Here is a 25455-nt window from a genome sequence, read left to right as displayed (position 1 = left end):
AAGTTAAATAACAGAAAAGAAGCGTGATTGTTTTACTTAATATGACGGTGAACGATTCATTAACATTTACTGATTGTGTAGGCTGTAGTCCTGCTCACGTCTCATGAATTACTCTGTATATGTTATATATTACTTAACACTAAAATTCGCATTTCAAAATACCTTCCACACTCAATTATTTACGTAGGTATAATAGAGAATTATCTCTTTATAAAACTGCTACTCAATTTCTCCAAAATATCAAAAATGCACAACGTTAATCAAGTTTTCCCTTCTGCCGGCACTCCCGGAGTGCAACCCGTTTTTTTTCAATATGCACAATTTTTAGTTCACGTGTTGGGTCAAAATGGGTGTTGTAGAAGTCGACTGTAAGAATATATTTCGAGTGTGTTGTGGGCGATGGGCTGGCACCCTGTCACAACATTGTGCAAAATCACAACTTCGTTTTTAGGGTTCCGTACCCAAAGGGTAAAACGGGACCCTAATACTAAGACTCCGCTGTCCGTCCGTCTGTCACCAGGCTGTATCTCATGAACCGTGATAGCTAGACAGTTTAAATTTTCACAGATATATTTCTGTTGCCGCTATAACAACAAATACTAAAAAGTACGGACCGGAATAATACAAAGACGTAGGTTTAATTAGCAGCGTTTATTTCCTCTTAAAAGTTTTCTGCAGTTTCAGTAACGGAGCGTTCTTGCTTTTCCTCTTGTCTCGTTTTAGCTCCCCTGATTCTAGCGCTTTCTTCATAACCTGGTGGACAAACATAAATTATAATAATTCGTTTTTTTTCTGTTTGGCCCTATGGTTGACTGGTAGAGAATGCCATTAGGCATTAAGTCCGCTTTCTATACCTTTTGTGGATGTGCAATAAAGTTTTCAATAAATAAATAAAAATTAATATTAAAAAAGGTGGCTTTACATAGAAGAAGGGTCCTGTACTTATTTCTGTTGGAATTTCAGATAAAAAGGACCTATTATAGTTTTTTTTATTGTGTCACTAATTAATATGAACCGAGTTGTTTATATGTAGGTATATATTACTTTTAAAATACTGACGTTTGTATTTCATTTTTTTTTATGTAAAAAAATATTTAATTTAATTAATTTAATAGCAGTTTACTTTTTTTTTACACAATTTTCAATCGTGGCTGAATGCCAAATAGGTCTGTGCCTTCGATGCCTCACCTGACAAATAATGATAATATGGCGGACGAATGTTTGAAATGTCACCGTATTTAAGAATTATTACCCTTAAAATTTAGTTTTTTGCTCGCAAGTGTAATGAAAAACATTATGTGTAACTGCGGGGGTAAGAATTTTGCAAGACCCACCTTATATACCTGTAAAGGATTATCCTGTGTCTCCAGAAGTGCAGTGGGCTCGTTCTGAGTGGGGTACTTGAAGGAGAATCCCATAGCATCTTGTTCAGATGCTTCTGTTTACCCAGACCTATCGTGGTTATGTCTCTTTAATATTTCGCTACGGCCTTATAATTTGGGGTAATACTTACCGTCATTTAAACAGCAATATTCACCCAAAAAATGAGTTACGTACCTGTAAGGCATTATCCTGTGTCTCCAAAAGTGCAGTAGGCTCGTTCAGGGTGGGGTACTTGAAGGAGAACCCCCTGGGGAACACGGGCCGGGCCAGCATGGCGTTCAGCTGCTTCTGTTTGATCTTCACCGCCTTCTCGAGGCCTGGCTCCACGTCTTTCACGGGTCTGAGAGTATTTTGTATAAATACGTAAAAAACTTAGGATATAGGAATGAACGGTGGAACGATGATAATAATTATCATGTTCCTCCTGGAACTTTAAACTCGCCACACCAAATTCCGTGTAAATCGAGTCAGCGGTTTCAGCATAAAGAGGTAACAGACAGATAGACATATTCGTAGTTACTTTGAGCATTTTATATGCAACAAAGGAATTGCAATAAAGATATGACTTTGACTTTAAATTGTGAGTGCGGTAGGAGCGCAATCCGGAGGTCGCGGGTTCAAACCCCGGCGTAGCAATGACTTTTTCGGAACTTATGTACGAAATATCATTTGATATTTACCAGTCGCTTTTCGGTGAAGGAAAACATCGCGAGGAAACCAGACTAATCCCAAAAAGGCCTAGTTTCCTCTCAGGGTTGGAAGGTAAGATGGCAGTCGCTGTAAAAAACTGGCGTCTACGCCAATTCTAGGGATCAGTTGCCAAGCGGATCCCATGAGCCATGGCATAATCTCAGGCCAACGGGAGGAAGAAGAGTATAGATGATTGGGTATACTGACGCATCATCATCATCGACGATCATGTCCATGTCCCTGGCGGCCTTCTCCCTCCAGCCCAGCGCTTGCGCGGCGCGGCGCCGGCGCAGCAGCAGGGCGTCCAGCTCGCGCGCCGCGCGCACCAGCGCCTTCAGGGACTCCAGGCCCAGAGGAGGCACGGGGAACGTTGGCAGCTCGGATTCTGAAAAAAAAATAACTACATTCTCAAATGTTTACCAAAATTTAAAAAGATTTCGGCAATTTTTTTTTGTACAAGTTTTTATCGCTGACTGTACTTTTCTTTCCACAGGCCACTAATACTCATCGAGCCAAATCTAAAAACCCCAAACACAATTAGGTTGCGTTGTTTTATCACAGAGTTCCTATGTCTCCATCATCAGATCAGCTCGATGGTACCATAATATTGCATTGTCACCTGACTGACATAAATGTATGAAAATTTTCAGCTTCATTTCAGAAAGTTGGTCAAATTTAACTTTCAAGATTTGACCCGTACATGTATAGGTTTTTTTTACCACGTCGGTGACAAACAATCATACGGCCCGCCTGATTGTAAGCAGTCACCGTAGCCTATGGACGCCTGCAACTCCAAAGGTGTTACATGCGCGTTGCCGGTTATAGGTTCATAGGCCTTTGAACGCCACGCCTATTGTATGCGACGCGTCATCACGAACCTCGTCAAAATGGTCGTGCATTAGTTAATGCCTTTGGCACTAAAAGGGTTAAAATCGTCTCTATGAGTAAGATGGCTATTGCAAAATAAACGTGACGCGACGAAATGTGGTGTTGTGTGGTGTGGTGTGGTGTTGTATTCCTGCCGGTGAGTAAGGTTGCCAGAGCTCAACGAGGGGGGTGGGGTTAGGGTCGGCAACGCGCATGTAACTCCTCTGGAGTTGCAGGTGTACATAGGCTACGGAGACTGCTTACCATCAGGCAGGCCGTATGCTTGTTTGCCACCGACGTAGTATAAAAATAATAATAATAATTTTATGGACATAATCATACCTTCCTAGTTAATTGATTAAATGTTTGAATACTTACTCTTATTAAGTGTAATACACAGCTTGGCATATCTGAAGGCCTCCTGCGGCTCCATCATGAGAATGGTCAGGCCTTCCTTGTTGGCTCGAGCAGTGCGCCCGCTTCGGTGGACGTAGTTCTGCAGACAGACAGACACACATTTACATGTAGCAAACTATGTAGATAAAAGGTTATAGGTTACGAGTTGCAGACGTCCATAGGCAACGGTGACTGCTTACCATCAGGCGGGCCGCATGCTTGTTTGCCACCGTCGTGGTATAAAAAAGGGTAAGTTAGATGACCAATGGGAAGCAAGTCCGTCTTCAATATACGACATTACGACTAATTTAAAATATTCGGCAGGTATTGTAAATAGAACATTGGGCACGCAAATGCAGAAGACATAAGAACTACAACGAGAGTGAGTTATACGGCCGAGCTAAAGCGAGTCCGTCCATAATTCGCGACTAATACGCAACTCAAACATGTCTGAAACTTTTTCTTTCTTTGCGGAATGTCATGGCACATGTAATTAAGAATGGTATCTTATACCTTTAAACGAGCAATTCTTGTATATATATATATATTTCAGTGATCTCGGAAACGGCTCTAACGATTTCGCTGAAATTTGGTATATAGGGGTTTTTGGGGGTAAACAATCTATCTAGATTAGTCTTATGTTTGGGAAAACGCGTGTTTTCGAGTTTTCATGCGTTTTTCTTTCGACGCAGAATATGGTCGCTAATTTCGTGTTATTGGCCACTGTCCGTCTGGTGCAGCGGGTTAAGACGCGGACTGCTAAACGAATGTTACGGGTTCGAATCTCGCCCGGTTAAACTTTTGTTTTTTTTATTTTATTTGTTCAAGTTTATATATAATTTTTATTGTTTTAAACAAGTTTAATAGTTATAACCGAGCAAAGCTCGGTCGCCCAGGTACTGTTGTATTTAATTATGAATTGGCGAATTGAACTGACATTTTTGGAATGGAACTATATTCCAGATCCAAAAATGTCAGTTCAATTCGCCAATTTAGTACCTAGTGCCTTTGTCCCAATTATGTACCCAACCCCCTCGCTGCTACGTCGGTCGCTATTAGACCCCGTGTGTTGGACCTACAAAATGTATGAATGAACTGACCTCAGCGGTCCTAGGCACTTGATAATGTATGACATGGTCTACATTCGGTATGTCTAACCCACTCGCTGCTACATCGGTCGCTATAAGACCCCGTGTGTTGGACCTACAAAATGTATGAATGAACTTACCTCAGCGGTCCTAGGCACTTGATAATGTATGACATGGTCTACATTCGGTATGTCTAACCCACTCGCTGCTACATCGGTCGCTATAAGACCCCGTGTGTTGGACCTACAAAATGTATGAATGAACTTACCTCAGCGGTCCTAGGCACTTGATAATGTATGACGTGGTCTACATTCGGTATGTCCAACCCCCTTGCTGCTACGTCGGTCGCTATTAGACCCTGTGCGTTGGACCTACAAAATGTATGAATGAACTTACCTCAGCGGTCCTAGGCACTTGATAATGTATGACATGGTCTACATTCGGTATGTCTAACCCCCTCGCTGCTACGTCGGTCGCTATTAGACCCTGTGTGTTGGACCTACAAAATGTATGAATGAACTTACCTCAGCGGTCCTAGGCACTTGATAATGTATGACATGGTCTACATTCGGTATGTCCAACCCCCTTGCTGCTACGTCGGTCGCTATTAGACCCCGAGTGTTGGACCTACAAAATGTATGAATGAACTTACCTCAGCGGTCCTAGGCACTTGATAATGTATGACATGGTCTACATTCGGTATGTCCAACCCCCTTGCTGCAACGTCGGTCGCTATTAGACCCCGTGTGTTGGACCTACAAAATGTATGAATGAACTTACCTCAGCGGTCCTAGGCACTTGATAATGTATGACATGGTCTACATTCGGTATGTCCAACCCCCTTGCTGCTACGTCGGTCGCTATTAGACCCCGTGTGTTGGACCTACAAAATGTATGAATGAACTTACCTCAGCGGTCCTAGGCACTTGATAATGTATGACATGGTCTACATTCGGTATGTCCAACCCCCTTGCTGCTACGTCGGTCGCTATTAGACCCCGTGTGTTGGACCTACAAAATGTATGAATGAACTTACCTCAGCGGTCCTAGGCACTTGATAATGTATGACATGGTCTACATTCGGTATGTCCAACCCCCTTGCTGCTACGTCGGTCGCTATTAGACCCCGTGTGTTGGACCTACAAAATGTATGAATGAACTTACCTCAGCGGTCCTAGGCACTTGATAATGTATGACATGGTCTACATTCGGTATGTCCAACCCCCTTGCTGCTACGTCGGTCGCTATTAGACCCCGTGTGTTGGACCTACAAAATGTATGAATGAACTTACCTCAGCGGTCCTAGGCACTTGATAATGTATGACATGGTCTACATTCGGTATGTCCAACCCCCTTGCTGCTACGTCGGTCGCTATTAGACCCCGTGTGTTGGACCTACAAAATGTATGAATGAACTTACCTCAGCGGTCCTAGGCACTTGATAATGTATGACATGGTCTACATTCGGTATGTCCAACCCCCTTGCTGCTACGTCGGTCGCTATTAGACCCCGTGTGTTGGACCTACAAAATGTATGAATGAACTTACCTCAGCGGTCCTAGGCACTTGATAATGTATGACATGGTCTACATTCGGTATGTCCAACCCCCTTGCTGCTACGTCGGTCGCTATTAGACCCCGTGTGTTGGACCTACAAAATGTATGAATGAACTTACCTCAGCGGTCCTAGGCACTTGATAATGTATGACATGGTCTACATTCGGTATGTCCAACCCCCTTGCTGCTACGTCGGTCGCTATTAGACCCCGTGTGTTGGACCTACAAAATGTATGAATGAACTTACCTCAGCGGTCCTAGGCACTTGATAATGTATGACATGGTCTACATTCGGTATGTCCAACCCCCTTGCTGCTACGTCGGTCGCTATTAGACCCCGTGTGTTGGACCTACAAAATGTATGAATGAACTTACCTCAGCGGTCCTAGGCACTTGATAATGTATGACATGGTCTACATTCGGTATGTCTAACCCCCTCGCTGCTACGTCGGTCGCTATTAAGACCCCATGCGGGTCGTCTCTGAACCTACAAACGACAAATAATATTAAATGCGGCCAATTCACGAAATAAAGTAGAACACGAAAAAGAAATATGTGTTTTCGCGAAAGAAAAAGTGCATTTTATATGTATTTATTTAAACTATATAAAACGATTTTCACTTATAACTTTAAAAACCTAAAATAGGACTCCATCGGGGATTTTCGAACACCCAAAAACAGGCGGCCCGATTCGAACAATACTTCAGCGGTGTACGACACCGACCTGTCAGTGTCAAAGGTGACGTTTTTAGGGTTCCGTAACAAAAAGGTACAAAAGGAACCCTTATAGTGCGACTCTGTCCGTCTGTCACATCGCTAGATATCTCGAGAACCACTTAAGCTATCGATTTGAAATTTGGAATAGTTATGAACAACGCTAACCCAGACATATTGAAAGTAACAATTTTTATTTTATTTTTAATAACTATGGGAAATGCCCAATATGTAGACGAAGAGGGGGCAAAATTTCAGTCTAGTGAGTAGGTAAAGTGGGCTATCATTTTAAAGAGCTCAAATTGACTAAGTAATCCAAAACATTTTTATTTTTATTTTTAGTAGTGGAAAAAATAATATTTATGATAATAATTAAAAAAATACCACCCCCCCCCCCCCCACACACACACACACACACACACACCCCCTGTTTGGCGAAGAAAAAATATGTTTTTTTACATAATATTAACATTACTATAAATTCACAGGAAAAATATAATCAAACCTCTATCTTGATACTTTTTTTTTAATTAAAAAAATACATTTCCGAATTTAGTTTGCAATTTAACCAACTTTAAGTTTGTTTATTTTCAAATAGAAGAACAATTTTTGAAACCGGTTCACATGATAGAGAATTATCCTCGAAAAACCAACATACGTCAATTATATCGCGCAAATTAGTTAAACAATTTGCCGACAGATGGCGCTGTACACACTTATACTTGTATAGGTACTTCTGATCAAAACTCTTTCGCCTTTATAGTTACACGAGATAATTTAAAGCTTGGACGGAACCCTCGGTGCGCGAGTAAAACGAACTAGCACTTGACCGGTTTTTTTGGGTTGAAGAAACACACACACAATGAGCCGTGAGTCGGGCGGACAAATCTTGCCCTATTACGTCATATTTTCGTAGACTACACTTTCTAATTAATGTCATGCGAAATTAGGTTGGTCCAACTCTAATGAACTTACCGTTCCAGGTTCTTGAGCCTCTGACGCTGCTGCAAATTGGCATGAAGCTGCAGAGGCCGGCACTTCAGTAGAGACAGGAGCTGAGCCAACCTGCAAGACGACAATAGTTATTTGTTTTACAAGGTGCTAATATTGATACCCGATCAAGCGAAAGATTCCAAAATTGAACAACGAGCGTAGCGAGTGATTCTAGATATTGAATCTTGAGCGTTGCGAGGGTATTAAGAAACGACGGTTAAACACAAAAATTTTCACCACACCAACGCGAGGAAAATGCTAACTATGAAATACCAAACAAATTAAACCAAATCAAATCTAAATTAAGGTAATATAAATATAACATTCAAAATCATTATTTAAAAGTAAATTCCACCAGCTAACATAAGGAAACAACTCAAAATTTGCATCTGATTACTTTGCCCCACATGTGGATAAAATGCAACTTTCTCATTAGTTTTTGAACAATCAAGAGGGCCTTTACGAGTTGGTGTGGTGAAAACAAATTAATGTTTCCACACATTATTAGGGTTCCGTACCTGAGGAAAAAATACAACCCTTTTAGAATTATTCTGTTTGTCTTGCCCAGCCTATTTGCTCGGACTACTGGACCAATTAAGTTGAATCTTGGTACACATAAGTGATCCAAAAACGAATATGTAGCGTAAATAAATGTATTTCAAACATAGCAGCAATTTTGAGGGCTAAATGAAAGTTTAATTAATTATATCGTGTCATATATCAAATGAAGAGGCTTGTGAAAATATTTTTTTTTTAATAAAATTAATATGTATAGTTTAGAATTTTAAAGTAATTTAAGGAAATAGGAAAAAAATTACCAAGTCCTTAACTTACCGTTGGATGCAACCAATGGCGTTGCAGAACACTGTCCTCCCGGGGTGTCGTTTCACATTCTGTCAAGGTCTCCTCCGTACTGTCAAATACTGTCAAATAAATACACTTACCGCTGCACGCAGCCGATAGCGTTGCAGAACACGATGGTCCTCCCGGGGTGTCGTTTCACATTCTGTCAAGGTCTCCTCCGTACTGTCAAATACTGTCAAATAAATACACTTACCGCTGCACGCAGCCGATAGCGTTGCAGAACACGATGGTCCTCCCGGGGTGTCGTTTCACATTCTGTCAAGGTCTCCTCCGTACTGTCAAATACTGTCAAATAAATACACTTACCGCTGCACGCAGCCGATAGCGTTGCAGAACACGATGGTCCTCCCGGGGTGTCGTTTCACATTCTGTCAAGGTCTCCTCCGTACTGTCAAATACTGTCAAATAAATACACTTACCGCTGCACGCAGCCGATAGCGTTGCAGAACACGATGGTCCTCCCGGGGTGTCGTTTCACATTCTGTCAAGGTCTCCTCCGTACTGTCAAATACTGTCAAATAAATACACTTACCGCTGCACACAGCCGATAGCGTTGCAGAACACGATGGTCCTCCCGGGGTGTCGTTTCACATTCTGTCAAGGTCTCCTCCGTGCTGTCAAATACTGTCAAATAAATACACTTACCGCTGCACGCAGCCGATAGCGTTGCAGAACACGATGGTCCTCCCGGGGTGTCGTTTCACATTCTGTCAAGGTCTCCTCCGTACTGTCAAATAAATACACTTACCGCTGCACGCAGCCGATAGCGTTGCAGAACACGATGGTCCTCCCGGGGTGTCGTTTCACATTCTGTCAAGGTCTCCTCCGTACTGTCAAATACTGTCAAATAAATACACTTACCGCTGCACGCAGCCGATAGCGTTGCAGAACACGATGGTCCTCCCGGGGTGTCGTTTCACATTCTGTCAAGGTCTCCTCCGTACTGTCAAATACTGTCAAATAAATACACTTACCGCTGCACGCAGCCGATAGCGTTGCAGAACACGATGGTCCTCCCGGGGTGTCGTTTCACATTCTGTCAAGGTCTCCTCCGTACTGTCAAATACTGTCAAATAAATACACTTACCGCTGCACGCAGCCGATAGCGTTGCAGAACACGATGGTCCTCCCGGGGTGTCGTTTCACATTCTGTCAAGGTCTCCTCCGTACTGTCAAATACTGTCAAATAAATACACTTACCGCTGCACGCAGCCGATAGCGTTGCAGAACACGATGGTCCTCCCGGGGTGTCGTTTCACATTCTGTCAAGGTCTCCTCCGTGCTGTCAAATACTGTCAAATAAATACACTTACCGCTGCACGCAGCCGATAGCGTTGCAGAACACGATGGTCCTCCCGGGGTGTCGGTTCAGGATGTAGTAGAGGTAGGCGTCCTTGTGTTCGAAGGCGCACGCTATCTTACATTCTGTGAGGGTCTCCGCAGTGCCTGTCAAATTAAATTAAACTTCAGACTAAAACATTCATAAATTGACAAAAAATTTAATATTCAAGGTCTGTAAATTTCATGCGAGAATGATGAATAGAATCAGCCGTTTTTTTGCGGGAATCCATTATAATTAAAACAAAAATATTACTTTCCTAATCCGCGAAAAGATAACGTGCTGTCAATCAGTGCTAACCCGGTATACTTACTTGCGTATTTTTACATGCAATTAATGTTCCCTCCACAAAAATAAATTCGCAAATTGAATGAGTTACGATTTTTCAAAAGTAACCAGGCCTCGATGACATTCAATTTGCACGTCACCATGACGTCACGTGTCCGTCTTACGAATTTTCAATCTGACGGTCACGTGACACCTGACGCTCTGACGCGAGTTTAACATTTTTTCCCCATCACAAAAAGTGCACAGCGCCGCTAAAGAAGTTTTCACTTCAAAAAAACATTTTTTTTTAAATTAACTATGCAGTTTAGTTTCCTTAATAGCAATTCCTAGTTGAGCAACTTTTCAAATCTAAAATTTTTGAAGCTATGTTGCTGTCGCGCTGCGGTGGGCGGGAGTGCGCGCGTGCGACAAGGACAACTGCAGCTCAGACTAAAATTCCGACGCAAAAACTCAAAAGTCGAGGTTCCGCTCTCGACTGTCTCCTCCAAAACGCAACCAATCATTATGAATTTTTGGAAACTGCAAGAGGAAGAAATAATCTATGCCGCTATGTTTTGATTTTTTGGATATTTGTTGTCATATTTGTATACTGCGCCTTTGCAGCCAATTCAATTGAGCCGTTTGTGCGATTTTCGAGGCGCTCTATGTTTCTTCAAAATTAAATAATCCAAAAAAGCAATACATAGCGGAACAGATATTGATCTTATTTGAAAAAAATAATTCTCTAGGTTAAAAATCCAGGGAAGGAAGGAAGGAATTCCTCTTAAACGTACTTCGAAGTTTACGAAATTCAATATAAACACGGTGAATACTCAATGATCGTCGCACACTCACCCAGATTGTCGGAGGTGATGTCCACGACCTTGGGTTCAGTCATGCCGACGAGTGAGACCAGTCGAGCGATTTTTTGTTTCGGAGTCATTTTTTCTATCTTCCTGTTTATAATCTTGCCTCGTTTCGTTACCTGTAGAAACAACAAAAAAACGAATTTTCGTACAACCAATTTATAGGGACCGTGCGCGTTGGAGGGCCTGCCATCTTGTGTCCTGAATCGGAACCATAAACATTTACATTTACACGTCACGTGTTTTCTTGTGCATAGTAGGCTCTGCCATCTTGTGGGCTACATCGGAACAATAAACCTCACATCTCGCCAAAAATCTGACGGCTCCTGTGCTGCTTCCTACAGTTCATGCACGCTCCCTATACGAGTTCTGTCAAATCAAGGAATAATAACAAAAATTGTTAGAAAAATGTAAAACATACTTCTTACATGATTAGACTAAAGAGAATTTGAAATAGAGGTGGATTTTAAAAGAAAACTGTATAGCCAAAGTAAATTTACTGCCATCTTTCTACACATGATTCAAACTTTTACAACGCCATTTGATTTTGATCCTTATTCTTTGACTGATATGTGTTAAATTTGTTAAATACCAAAAAGTGGCGCCATCTAATAGGTCAAAGGCGAAAGGTATGGCGACATCTTTAGCCGATGCCCGTTAAGATGGCGCCACTTCTTGATATTTAACAAATTTAATTTTACGTATGTAATTTTACTTTTGAGTGGCATGAACGTGAGACTTCATTCGGTTCTTGTCTGATTTAATTTCTTGTCTTTTAATTATTTATACATGAATTCAAGTCTTGGAGACCCTTTACATCTCTAAGGATAATTTAATGTTTTTTTAAATTATAAATAAATAATAAAAGGCTTTTATTTCAGGCAGTCAGTACCCATAGTGCATACAAAGTTATTATTACTAAATTAAAACTAAACTAAACTAAATTGACACTGTAAAGGGGTGCCACTCATGTTAAAATTAATTTAAATTAAATTATATTTTATTTCTGACATTTAGAGACTTATACACCTCTAAATAATTTTAGTATTGATTGGTTTTATTTTTTACCATAGGTTTTTGTGTAATTCGACATTTAGAGACTGTATACATCTCTAATAAAGTATATATTATTTCATTTAATCCATATTTGTAATTGTACTTTGTTATTTTTATTGTTTGTAAAAAATGGACATGTAAAAGTGTCCCTGTAGTTTATTTGCCGTAGGGCTAAGATGGTCGGCTCTTTATAATTTGTCACCATGCTTGTCACGTTCTAACAAGTATGTAAGCGCGAAAGTGACGGGCATAGTGACAAGTGATAAAAATGGAACCATACTGCCACCGCTGAATAAATCAAATGGCGTTCTAAAAGTTTTAATCATGTGTCGAAAGATGGCAGTAAATTTACAGCGGCTATAAAGTTTTGTTTCTTCTTCTTTCTTCTTTTCATCCTGTTACCCCCTGCTGGGGTGTAGGGCTCGAACCATTTCATTAAAGTTTTGTTTAGTTAAGTGTTTAAAAGATCCCTTTTTTTAGTTTTTCCTAAATAACTCGTAAACGGTGGCCCATAGCAAAAAATGCTTTTTCACGCAAATAATCTATATAAAATTGCCTAAAAGAAAGAATCAGTGTACTTTTTCGCTGGGATCAACACTTAAAAAGATATTAAAGCGGGAAAGTTAATAAAAATCTATTTTATGGTCCATTTTTCTATATTTTCGTAAATAACTCGTAAACGGTGGCCAATAGCAAAAAACGCTGTTTAATCTAAATAATTTACACAAAATTTTCTACAAAAAAGATCCAGTACACTGATGCCACAGTATATTAAAGTGAAAAAGTTAATTAAAATCAATTCTAATGTTCCTTTTTTCTTTAGTTTTTCGTAAATAATTTGTAAAGTATGAGCAGAAAAGTGTCTTATACATAAATAATTACCATAAAATTTTCTATAAGAAACATGTAGAACACATTTCAAATTCTTTCTTTCTTTGACAACAGGTTCCCGTGTACACACCTTCCTCCCCCGGACGTGCGCCGGCAGCGCGTGCACCAGGGTCAGCGTCGCCGAGTACACGAAGTTCTGGCGCCAGCTCCGCTGTGCCGCGTCGCAGTTGAGCCTCGAGAGCAACGGGTGGAGCTCTTCGAAGTGGTTCCGTTCGATCATGCGATCCGTTTCATCGATTGCTAAGAATCTGTAATTATAAATAAAATAAATAAATAAATAAATATTACAGGACATTATTACACAAATTGACTAAGTCCCACAGTAAGCTCAATAAGGCTTGTGTTGAGGGTACTTAGACAACGATATATATATAATATAAATATTCATAAATACTTAAATACATAGAAAACACCCATGACTCAGGAACAAATATCCATGCTCATCACATGAATAAATGCCCTAATGTAATAGTACATTACTATAGAGGACGGGAAACGAAGGGTTGCAGGCCAAGTAGATATAGACGGCCGAGCGTAGCGAGGTCGGACAGGGAGACGCGGCCGGCAACCCCGTTTCTCGCCGAGATTTGTATAGTGCTTTTCTCAAACTTGCAATGAAATAATAATAAAAATAGGATTATGATGATGAATGTTATTATTACTTACGGGTTATTAAAAGGGGAACGAAATTTTTTTTTGTCTTTTTTTTCTTTTTTGTGTTTGATAAATATTATTTCGGGGGTTCAAAGGGGAATAAAAATTTCATGAAATGATACATCTCGTCAAAAACATTTTCATGTAAAATGTAGCCAAGACGAGACCATGTGGCTCGTACTGCCAAAAAATTATCAGATCTCTTGTAGAGCCAAGCTTCTAACTCTACCAGCCCTCACTTCACAAACTCTACTTCTTAGTCAAAATATGTGGCTTGGCTGTTCAGTAGCAGTTTTATAAAAAGAGACAATTCTCTATTATACCCACGTAAATAAATTTGAGTGTGGAAGACATTTTGAAATGCGAATTTTAGTGTTAATATATAACATCTATGTACAGAGTAATTCATGATACGTGAGCAGGACTACAGCCTACACAATCAGTAAATGTTAATGAATCGTTCACCATCATGTTAAGTAAAACAATCACGCTTCTTTTCTGTTATTTAACTTTTTGGTAAGGAAACAATTTGAGTATCTACAATCATGGACACCCAACAACACAAAGATACAATACAACACAATTAACAAAGATTAAACTTCTTTAACCGTTATGACAGCACTTTGATTATGAAGAAAATAAAATGAGCCATATGGTCTCGTCTTGGCTACATTTTACATGAAAATGTTTTTGATGGGATTTCACTACTTTATGCTCGTGTTCATGTCTGTCTGTTTGTGTGTTATACACTCACTTGACGCTCGACAGTTGCTGTAAATGTGGTTCCCCCCGAGATATCAGCTCCCACAGCCTCCCCGGAGTGGCCACCACTATTTCAGGGTATATGTCTGTCTGTTTGTCTGTCTGTCTGTGTGTTATACACTCACTTGACACTCGGCAGTTGCTGTAAATGTGGTTCCCCTCGAGATATCAGCTCCCACAGCCTCCCCGGAGTGGCCACCACTATTTCAGGGTATATGTCTGTCTGTTTGTCTGTCTGTCTGTGTGTTATACACTCACTTGACGCTCGACAGTTGCTGTAAATGTGGTTCCCCCCGAGATATCAGCTCCCACAGCCTCCCCGGAGTGGCCACCACTATTTCAGGGTATATGTCTGTCTGTTTGTCTGTCTGTCTGTGTGTTATACACTCACTTGACGCTCGACAGTTGCTGTAAATGTGGTTCCCCCCGAGATATCAGCTCCCACAGCCTCCCCGGAGTGGCCACCACTATTTCAGGGTATATGTCTGTCTGTTTGTCTGTCTGCCTGTGTGTTATACACTCACTTGACGCTCGACAGTTGCTGTAAATGTGGTTCCCCCCGAGATATCAGCTCCCACAGCCTCCCCGGAGTGGCCACCACTATTTCAGGGTTCCGCTTCAATTCTCTCTCTTGCTTGACCGACGCCATACCGCCTACCACCGTCGCTATGCGAAGACCTGATGAAATAAGTTCCACAAAATTATTGTTGATACTAGCTTTTACAGTACATATGGTGCTACTTATCCGCACTATGTCGAAAATTTAAAGGGTACATATGTACTGTAAAACGTTGTGCGATACATGTGCGAATTGGTAATTCGCAACTCGTGTCGATTTAAAACACACCTTTTCCGCACTTGTATCGTAATAGTACATTATGATACCAGTGCGAAAAATAGGAAATTCGAAACGAGTGGCGATAAATTAAAACACGACCGAAGGGTGTGTTTTAAATCGACACGAGTTGCGAATTACCTATTCGCACATGTATCGTACAACGTTTTACAGTACATATGGCCCTTTAAATGTTTTACACAGTAACGTAATATACTAATTTTCGCACTAGTGCGGTAAAGTAGCACCATATGTACTGTAAATAACTATCATCACTATCCCGATATATAATCATCAAATGCGTAAAAAATGTTTAATCATGGTTTCTTCATATACTGTGGATTACATTAAATTAAAATAATTTATTTATTGATTCATCAGAAGCGCTGATAGCCTAGCGGTAAGAGCGTGTGACTTTCAATCCTGAGGACGCGGGTTCAAACCCCGGCTCGTACCAATGAGTTTATCGGAACTTATGTACGAAATATCATTTGATATTAACCAGTCGCTTTTCGGTGAAGGAAAACATCGCGAGGAAACCGGACTAATCCCAACAAGGCCTAGTTTCCCCTCTGGGTTGGAAGATCAGATGGCAGACGCTTTCGTAACAACTAGCGCCTCCGCCAATTCTGGGGATTAGTTGTCAAGCGGACGGACCCCAGGCTCCCATGAGCCTTGGCAAAATGCCGTGACAACGCGAAGAAGATTATTTATTATTAAAATAAAATATTTATACTCTTTTTTATTTAAGTTTTTTAGCATTAGAAAGAAATAAAAAAGCGGCCAAATGCGAGTCGGACTCGCCCATGAAGGGTTTCGTACCATTTATTAAAAAAAAAACTACTTACTAGATCTGGTTCAACCAATTTTCGGTGGAAGTTTGCATGGTAATGTACATCATTATTTTTTTTAGGTTTATCGGTCTCTTATTTTAGAAGTTACAGCGGGGGGGCACATTTTACCACTTTGGAAGTGTCTCTCGCGCAAACTATTCAGTTTAGAAAAAAATGATATTAGAAACCTCAATATCAGTTTTGAAGACCTATCCATAGATACCCCACACGTATGGGTTTGATGAAAAAAAAATTTTGAGTTTCAGTTCTAAGTATGCGGAACCCCCAAAATTTATTGTTTTGTGAAAATCTTAATGCAGTTCATAGAATACATCTACTTACCAAGATTGAACAGTATAGTTCTTATAGTTTCGGAAAAAAGTGGCTGTGACATAAACGGACAAACAGACGGACATGACGAATCTATAAGGGTTCCGTTTTTTGCCATTTGGCTACGGAACCCTAAAAACCGATCAAGTGCGAGTTCGTTTCACTCGCGCACCGAGGGTTCCGTACCAACTTTTTAATTATCTCGTGTAACTATGAATAAATGACGACCGGTCTGGCCTAGTTGGTAGTGACCCTGCTTATGAAGCTGATGGTCCCGGGTTCAAATCCTGATAAGAGATATATAAACAAATATCCGTGTTCATCACACAAATATATGCTCTCGATCATCAGATCACGAGCTTGGCAAAAATGTATCTTGAAAATCTAATTTGTCTAACACTCATAAAGAGGACGACAAGTTGCCAAGCGGGAACTATGCGTCGTTGAAGAGTTCCATTCTGATCAGCATCAGCAGCTCCACTTCATCAAATGTCACTTTTTAGGGTTCCGTAGCCAAATGGCATAAAACGGAACCCTTATAGTTTCGCCATGTCCGTCTGTCTGTCTGTCTGTCTGTCTGTCTGTCTGTCTGTCTGTCTGTCTGTCTGTCTGTCTGTCTGTCTGTCTGTCTGTCCGAGGCTTTGCTCCGTGGTCGTTAGTGCTAGAAAGCTGAAATTTGGCATGGATATATAAATCAATAAAGCCGACAAAGTCGTACAATAAAATCTAAAAATTTAATTTTTTTTAGGGTACCTCCCCTACACGTAAAGTGGGGGTGAATTTTTTTTTCGCTTCAACCCTAGAGTGTGGGGTATCGTTGGAAAGGTCTTTCAAAACTAATAGGGGTTTTCAAGAAACATTTTTTGATAAAGTGAATATATTCGGAGATAATCGCTCCGAAAGAAAAAAAAATTGTGTCCCCCCCCCTCTAACTTTTGAACCATAGGTCCAAAAAATATGAAAAAAATCGTGGAAGTAGAGCTTAAGAAACACATTAAATGAAAACTATAGCGGACATGATCAGTTTAGCTGTTTTTGAGTTATCGCAAAAAGTTTTCCTTTCATAGTAAAAAGACTTACTTTAATTAGGTACTGATTATGCAAATTTGCCTATTTGTTTAACTCGGGTGAAAGGTACCGTTTCATCCCTTGGTTAACAATTTACTATACTTTAAGCTCCAGTTTAGCTTATTGTGACGTAAGAGTAACTACGGAACCCTACACTGAGCGTGGCCCGACATGCTCTTGGCCGGTTATTTTTTAAATGGAAATGTTTGATTTGTTGATGAAAATACAAAAATCACTATATGTATGCCTTTCACATTTGAAGAGTTCCCTCGATTCCTCATGGATCCCATCATCAGAACTGAGTTTTGACAAAAACGGGATGAATCTGTATGTATTTAGATTAAATCAAAAAAATATTTTTTGAAATCGGTCCAGAAATTACGGAGTTATGAAGTAACACACATAATAAAATAAAAAAAATATTATGTGTGTTACTTCCGAATTGATCACCTCCTCCTTTTGAAATCTTGAAGTCGGTTAAAAAAGGCACGTCAAGATTATAGGGACGCGTTGGAGGGTCTGCCATCTTGTGGTGTCAATCGGAACCATAAACAGGCACATTTACACGTCAAGTGTTTTCTTGTGCATAGTAGGTTCTGCCATCTTGTGGGCTACATCGGAACAAAAAACATCACATTTACGCCTCGCGCCAAAAATCTGACGGCTCCTGTGCTGCCTCCTATAGGGTCCTGTGTTCATGCACGCTCCCTATTAGTATTTTTCAAATGCTAAAATAAACGACGTATTGCAATATTATATATAAATAGTCAGAACAGCGCCATCTTCTGACCACTTCAGTAACCATAGTTCCGCTCCTCGCCGTCGGATGGAGTTAGTAGTATCTCGTTTTCGATGTTAGATTACAGTAGTCGATAACACGTTTTTTGCCATTTGTAGCGAAAAACGCCCACGAATATAGAACCCGCCTAGCGGGTCCCTGGCAGTGAATGTTAAAAAAAGGATTCCAATAAAATGATGTGGCATTATTTCAGAACATTTAAAAATGAATTGTATGAGAGTAAAGAAATTACGTTCTAAGGAAATTCGGTATATTTTATAAACAGGGAGCTCCTGTGCTGCCCCCTACAGTTTATGCACTCTCCCTATTGGTCAAGTGAAATATCACCCTCAGGACTTTAGTTTAACCGCTCGCCGCTGGATGGCGTTAGTGGTACTAGATTATTGCGGAACAAACACCCCGCTTAGCCCAGTGGTTGCCTGGTAGAGAACGCCTCAAGTTTAATTTCATATGCAATAATGTTTATATGAATAAATAATTTAAATTTCTAATTTCATCGCAAAGGTGTAGTATGGGAAAAGGTGAAATTATATACTATATTATAGAAAAAGGTTTTTTTTCATAATGGAGGCAGATGAGCAGACAAATCGCCTGATGGGAAGCGAATACCGTCGCCCATGGACACTCACAACACCAGAGGAGTTGTAAGTGCGTTGCCGGCTGGATGGAAGTACGCTATTAATAAAATAACTATAAAATACCTGTATATTTAGCGACAGCCTTTAAATGCTGGGATATCTGCATGGCCAGCTCCCTCGTCGGTGTTAGAACGAGAGCGTAGAGCGGGCTGCCGGTGCGCGCCGTCTCTGTCCCGGGCAGCTCGATGTCATCTATCACCTTCACACAGCCTATACCTGAATAAAAAAATGTTGATATTAGTAAAATAAACCGGACAAGTGGGAGTCGGACTCGCCCGCCGAGGGTTCCGTACAATTTTTTTTTTACTAATTTATACTTTTTAGATTTTTCCCTATACGTGTAGTGTAAAACGATATTATTTGCCAAATTTCATAGTTCCAGGTCAACGGGCAGTACCTTATACATTTTAATTCCCTTGAGTGTGTCGAAATATACGTTTTTAATACAGTTGCTCAAAAAGTGCTACTTTCCGTAGCTGTTTAGCGTGCGGAAAGTTGGATTTCGCGAACTAGTGCTTTTTACTTTTCCACTTGTTCCAATTCATGACTACTTATTGATGAGTGTTAATGTTAGTTTCCTTTAAAAGTCGTAATCAACATAAAAACCTACTGTTAATGTAAAAAATAATAAATATAAGCATATTTCATATTTTATTACCTCTTCATCATTATAACACGTTTATTTTTTAATATTGAATATTGAAAAACCGTTCTTAATAAGTTGTCTGAATGGAACGGAATAGCTGCCGAAACGCCTGTCAAAGCAGAGGCGTTTTTTCTTACTGAAAGTATGTATTAAGTTTCCAAAGGCAACATTCGATATTGTTTTCATACAATTTAAATATACAATACACAAATAATCGTAAATAACGATACTTAGGTAATAATAGTATAATATCTCATATTTACAATTGTTTCTGTCTTATAGAACAAGCATAAAAAAGTACTTGTTGTTTTTCTTATTTTTTCGCTACTGTATTAAAAAACGTCGTTAGATACACGTGTGGAAATGTCATTCTTCACTCCCGAGTCTTGCCATCTCGGTACTCGTGCAGTAATGACATACTTTCCGCACTAGCATCGAAATGTACTATTTTTGCGGCATAAACAGCCGTATCTTTTTTTGACGTTTCACAGCTTCATGGGATTATAAACATGGGAGTATATGATTTAGGATCAAAGTCAAATGGCGTTCTAAAAGTTTTAATCATGTGCCGAGAGATGGCAGTAAATTTACTGTGACTACAAAGTTTTCTTTGACAATACACCAAATACTCAGGCAGGTACTTTAGTTTAAGCGCTCGCCACTGGATGGCGTTAGTGGTACTAGATTATTGCGTGCGAACGCATGCGATTAAAGGAATATAAATATAATATAATTGTTGATATGACCGCAAAACCAAAGGGTAGTTAGTTTAACCACTTTGGAAGTGTCTCTCGCGCAAACTATTCAGTTTAGGAAAAAATGATATTAGAAACCTAAATATCATTTTTGAAGACCTATCCATAGATACCCCACACGTATGGGTTTGATGAAAAAAGATTTTTTGAGTTTCAGTTCTAAGTATGGGGAACCCCCAAAATTTATTGTTTTTTTAGGGTTCCGTAGCCAAATGGCATAAAACGGAACCCTTATAGTTTCGCCATGTCCGTCTGTCTGTCTGTCCGAGGCTTTGCTCCGTGGTCGTTAGTGCTAGAAAGCTGAAATTTGGCATGGATATATAAATTAATAAAGCCGACAGTCGTACAATAAAATCTAAAAATTTAATTTTTTTTAGGGTACCTCCCCTACACGTAAAGTGGGGGTGAATTTTTTTTTCGCTTTAACCCTAGAGTGTGGGGTATCGTTGGAAAGGTCTTTCAAAACTAATAGGGGTTTTCAAGAAACATTTTTTGATAAAGTGAATATATTCGGAGATAATCGCTCCGAAAGAAAAAAAAATGTGTCCCCCTCCCTCTAACTTTTGAACCATAGGTCCAAAAAATATGAAAAAAATCGTGGAAGTAGAGCTTAAGAAAGACATTAAATGAAAACTATAACAGACATGATCAGTTTAGCTGTTTTTGAGTTATCGCAAAAAGTTTTCCCTTCATAGTAAAAAGACTTACTTTAATTAGGTACTGATTATGCAAATTTGCCTATTTGTTTAACTCGGGTGAAAGGTACCGTTTCTTCCCTTGGTTAACACTTTACTATACTTTAAGCTCCAGTTTAGCTTATTGTGACGGAAGAGTAACTACGGAACCCTACACTGAGCGTGGCCCGACATGCTCTTGGCCGGTTATTTTTTCTATTTTTGTGTAAAAATCTTAATGCGGTTCATAGAATACATCTACTTACCAAGTTTGAACAGTATAGCTCTTATAGTTTCGGAAAAAGTGGCTGTGACATAATCGGACAGACAGACGGACATGACGAATCTATAAGGGTTCCGTTTTTTGCCATTTGGCTACGGAACCCTAAAAACTTAAAAAAAATAGTATACCCTGGTAGTTGACACTAATTTTAAAAAAAACCGGATATGTGCGAGTCCGACTCGCCCACCGAGAGTTCCGTACTTTTTAGTATTTGTTATTTGAGCGGCAACAGAAATACATCATCTGTGAAAATTTCAACTGTCTTTTATCACGGTTCATAAGATACAGCTTGGTGACAGACACCGGACGGACAGCGGAGTCTTAGTAATAGGGTCCCGTTTTACCCTTTGGGTACGGAACCCTAGAAATATTTCAGAATCGTTTTATAGCACTAAAAGCTACATCTAGTTTACATTTGTGGTTACATCAAAAATACACACTGTATTGTTTTACGCGGTAAACGTAGCGATAATCGAATTGTCATTTGTCCTATATTCCGTCGATCGCATGCGTTTAACGCTGCGTTTATTACATTAAGTTTTATGAACTATGAACCACGCGCTATATATCCTTAGCATAGTCCAAGTGTTACCAAAAATTTACTAGACTATAAAAAGTAACCAGGAGAGCCAAAGGTACCTTAGTGTCAAAAAGTTTAATGTAGAGTCAAAAATACTAAAATATATAAAACATTTACCTCCCTCATTCCCCTCAACTTCATCTTGACTGTCTGTGTCTTCACCAGTTCCATCATTCTCAATTCCATCATCATTATTGTCCTCTGATTGTTCATCACCCTCTTCCTGGTCTCCATCTTCATCAGAATCATCACCATGAAAGATGTCCGAAAGATGTACATAATCCGCACTGTCATCACTGTCATTCCCTTCATCTGTTGATAAATCCTTCTTTCTAACTGGCACTTCTATTTCTTCTATAAAATCATCATCTTTCAGTCCCTTATCTTTGATTTCTTCATTCTTATCTTTTTTTTCCTTTTCCTCATCTTCTCCACTACTGTAGCCATCTTCTGAAGAAGTCTCTTTTTTAATTTTCTTATTCTTCATTTTATTATTCTTTTTCTTTTTAAATTTATTCTTTGGAGGTTCAGGTTCTGGTTTCTTTCTACTGCTTTTTTTGTAAGGGATCTCATAGACGTCTAGACCTTTAGCTTGTGCTTTCTCTTTGAGTTTCAAGATGCCGGTGAGGATGGGAAGGCCGAAAGCTAGGGTTTTACCGCTGCCAGTCTCAGCTGCGCCGAGGATATCTCTACGACCTGAAATATAAACACATTTATGTGACAAAAACCATGTAATATGAATGTAAGCAAGTACCTATAGTTCGTGTCATCCACGATGACGCACAGATTTGTCAAATCTAACCTTTAATAACATGACAATAAGAGTCAAGGCACGCGGCTTCGTGAATGACACGATCTATAAGATATTTAAAATAATATATTTTGACCTTTTTGATTAGCTAGGTCCACACAGAGCGAGCACACGCTCGAGGCAATATACTCACGCACAAACCAACCAGTGTAGACATGCCTCGGCGAGCCTAGCTCGCCTAGCGAGGAAAACGCGCGCGACGCCTCGGCCGAAGCACGTCTACTCTGGCCGTTTTGTGCGCGACGAAATTGTCATGCGCGTATGCTCGCTCTGTGTGAACCCACCTATTAACAAACATTTTTGGAATTTAGTCAAAAATGTAGGCTTGTCACCAAGGATAACAAGATGAATTGTTGCCTTTAGATTGCGATCTGGCCACATTCCTTTGAATAATTTTGCGTTTTTGATGCGTAAAGTTGACTCGCCCAATTGTAATTTATGCGGAGACAATTAGACTGGTGTAGTTAGAGAGCCACTATGAGGGTGGCATTTGTTTAAAAACCCTCAATAAATAAATAAAGATTAAAAAAAAAAAGATGAATTATTGACAGAATATTTATCAAAAAGTGGCTCAGTTTACCATAAAAAAGCGGCCAAGTGCGAGTCGGACTCGCCCATGAAGGGTTCCTTTATGACGTATTAAAAAAAACTACTTGCTAGATCTCGATCAACATTTTACTACTTTGGACACACATTTTACCACTTTGGTAGTGTGTCTCGCGCAAACTATTCAGTTTAGAAAAAAATGATATTAGAAACCTAAATATCATTTTTGAAGACCTATCCATAGATACCCCACACGTATGGGTTTGATGAAAAAAGATTTTTTGAGTTTCAGTTCTAAGTATGGGGAACCCCCAAAATTTATTGTTTTTTTTCTATTTTTGTGTGAAAATCTTAATGCGGTTCATAGAATACATCCACTTACTAAGTTTGAACAGTACAGCTCTTATAGTTTCGGAAAAAAGTGGCTGTGACAGAATCGGACAGACAGACGGACATGACGAATCTATAAGGGTTCCGTTTTTTGCCATTTGGCTACGGAACCCTAAAAATGGTGGGCAACAAAAAACGCCTTCACGTCACTTAGGACTTTTTTGAAGTATGTAGAAAGGACAAGTGAGACTATGACAAGGACAATCAATAATAGCGCTTTCTCTGCTACTCCTACTGAGAGTTCCATAAGAGCATCTAGTTCGGTCATCTCCCCCCTTCCCCATTTCATCTCTATATTATTGTACCCCTGTTTGCTGAGGACATTCACTTAAAGAGTCCCGCAAGCTCAGTCGAATTTCACCTCCTCATACAAATGGAGTTTTGTTCTAATTTTTAAACTATTGTGTTGGATTGTAATGAAACTTTACACATACCATGACCTGAGGTCTATCTAGGGCTAAAATAAGTTTATATTATTATTATTATATATTATTTTATTATTATTTATGAATGCACAGGCAGCTTATAGCTGATACGTGCACATCAATGTCCTGCACTTCTGTTTCGTCCATTTATAAAATGTTTGTCGAGTCTGCTTTTAAAAAAATTCACTCCGGGTGCACTGATTACGGATTTGGGCAAACTGTTCCACACTTTCACTACGCGGTTAGACAGGGAGTGTCATCTTGGGTGGGTATTGGTACACCTTATAAAACAAACGAAATAGAGCAAAAACAAGTGTTGTGTTAAAATCTCAAATTCACTGATTTTTTTTAAACTATGGTATCTGAGGCTACATAAACTAATTACAGCCCTAGATATACCTCATCCTATTGTCAGTACAAAGTTTCACAACAATATGGCTAGTTGTTTTAAAATGAGAGCGTAACTACGTTTATATGGACAACTGAGCTTGCTGGGGACCCTTAACTCAATGATTAACCATACATGTACAGGATTGAATAGACCCCATACTAATGACAATGTATGAACATACCATGAATAGCAGCAGGCAATGACAGCTGCTGTATCTTAGTAGGCTGCTTGAAGCCAAGCTCCATAAGAGCCCTCGTGATCTCCTCAGGAAGCTTGAACTCCGCCCATGACAGCATATCTTCAGGCGTCAACTGTGATTCCACCTCTGCTATATTCTCACCAAGTTTCTTTATAGTTTTTGAACTTCTGCCCTTTTTGCTAGTGTCTGGTGTTGTATTATTTTTGTTTTCTTTACTGTTTGTATTATCCTCGTTGTTAAGAGAAGGGGTGACAGTATCGCAGGACTCCACTATGAAACCATTGCTAAGTTTCGTTTTTTTATTTGGAATCTGTGTTTGAGCTGTTTCTTCTACGGATTTAGTGTTTTTGCGCTTCTTTTGCTCCTTTTTCTGGAAATTTGTGACAAGAACGTGTTTAAATGATGATTTATAATAGTTTTTTCATTATGACTGAAGAGGTTATCGGCTGATTGTTTTTTTTTTTACCACAAACCTGAAGCATATGAGACTTTGTAGCATAATACATCTAATTTAGATAGAGGATTTAATAATCTTCAGTAGGATTTCCCAATCAATGCCTGTTAAATTAACCAAAAACATACCTTTTTATTGCGTGGTCTTTCCTTATCAAGACTGTAGCTTGTACACTCTTCCAAGCCTATAAATCCCTGTAATTTGTCTCCCATAGACGCTGGAAAGCCGTCTAAAGTTACAGACTGCCATTTCAAATCTTTTAACTTTTTACTCATGGTTATATTAAAATTATTAAATTAATATGCACCTGAAATTGATTTCATAACCTCAATCAACAGTGTGAATTTGACGTTTGATGTTTGATTGACGTGCCTAGCTAGAGTCTAACCAAAACAACTGAAAACCGGTTAT

The 25455-nt window shown here is 39.6% G+C and overlaps 1 protein-coding gene across 1 annotated transcript; it reads right to left on the bottom strand.

Annotated features, from left to right (window-relative positions):
- Window positions 1-632: 632 nt before the first annotated feature.
- On the bottom strand, window positions 633-25404 carry LOC133530270 (ATP-dependent RNA helicase DDX24). Its single transcript, XM_061868149.1, has 14 exons — window positions 25173-25404; window positions 24573-24960; window positions 21946-22524; window positions 18954-19106; window positions 14912-15065; window positions 13042-13219; window positions 11014-11143; window positions 9866-9998; window positions 7671-7760; window positions 6357-6468; window positions 3319-3436; window positions 2281-2458; window positions 1558-1723; window positions 633-753 (listed from the first exon to the last, which is right to left on the bottom strand). Exons 1-14 carry the CDS (start codon window positions 25317-25319, stop codon window positions 652-654), a joined length of 2628 nt encoding a protein of 875 aa, XP_061724133.1. The 5' UTR covers window positions 25320-25404; the 3' UTR covers window positions 633-651.
- Window positions 25405-25455: the final 51 nt, after the last annotated feature.

The sequence above is a fragment of the Cydia pomonella genome, chromosome 22, assembly GCF_033807575.1.
Source record: "Cydia pomonella isolate Wapato2018A chromosome 22, ilCydPomo1, whole genome shotgun sequence".
Taxonomy (NCBI): domain Eukaryota; kingdom Metazoa; phylum Arthropoda; class Insecta; order Lepidoptera; family Tortricidae; genus Cydia; species Cydia pomonella.
Note: the sequence above shows the minus strand (reverse complement) of the source record. Positions and strands in the feature narration are given on the sequence as shown.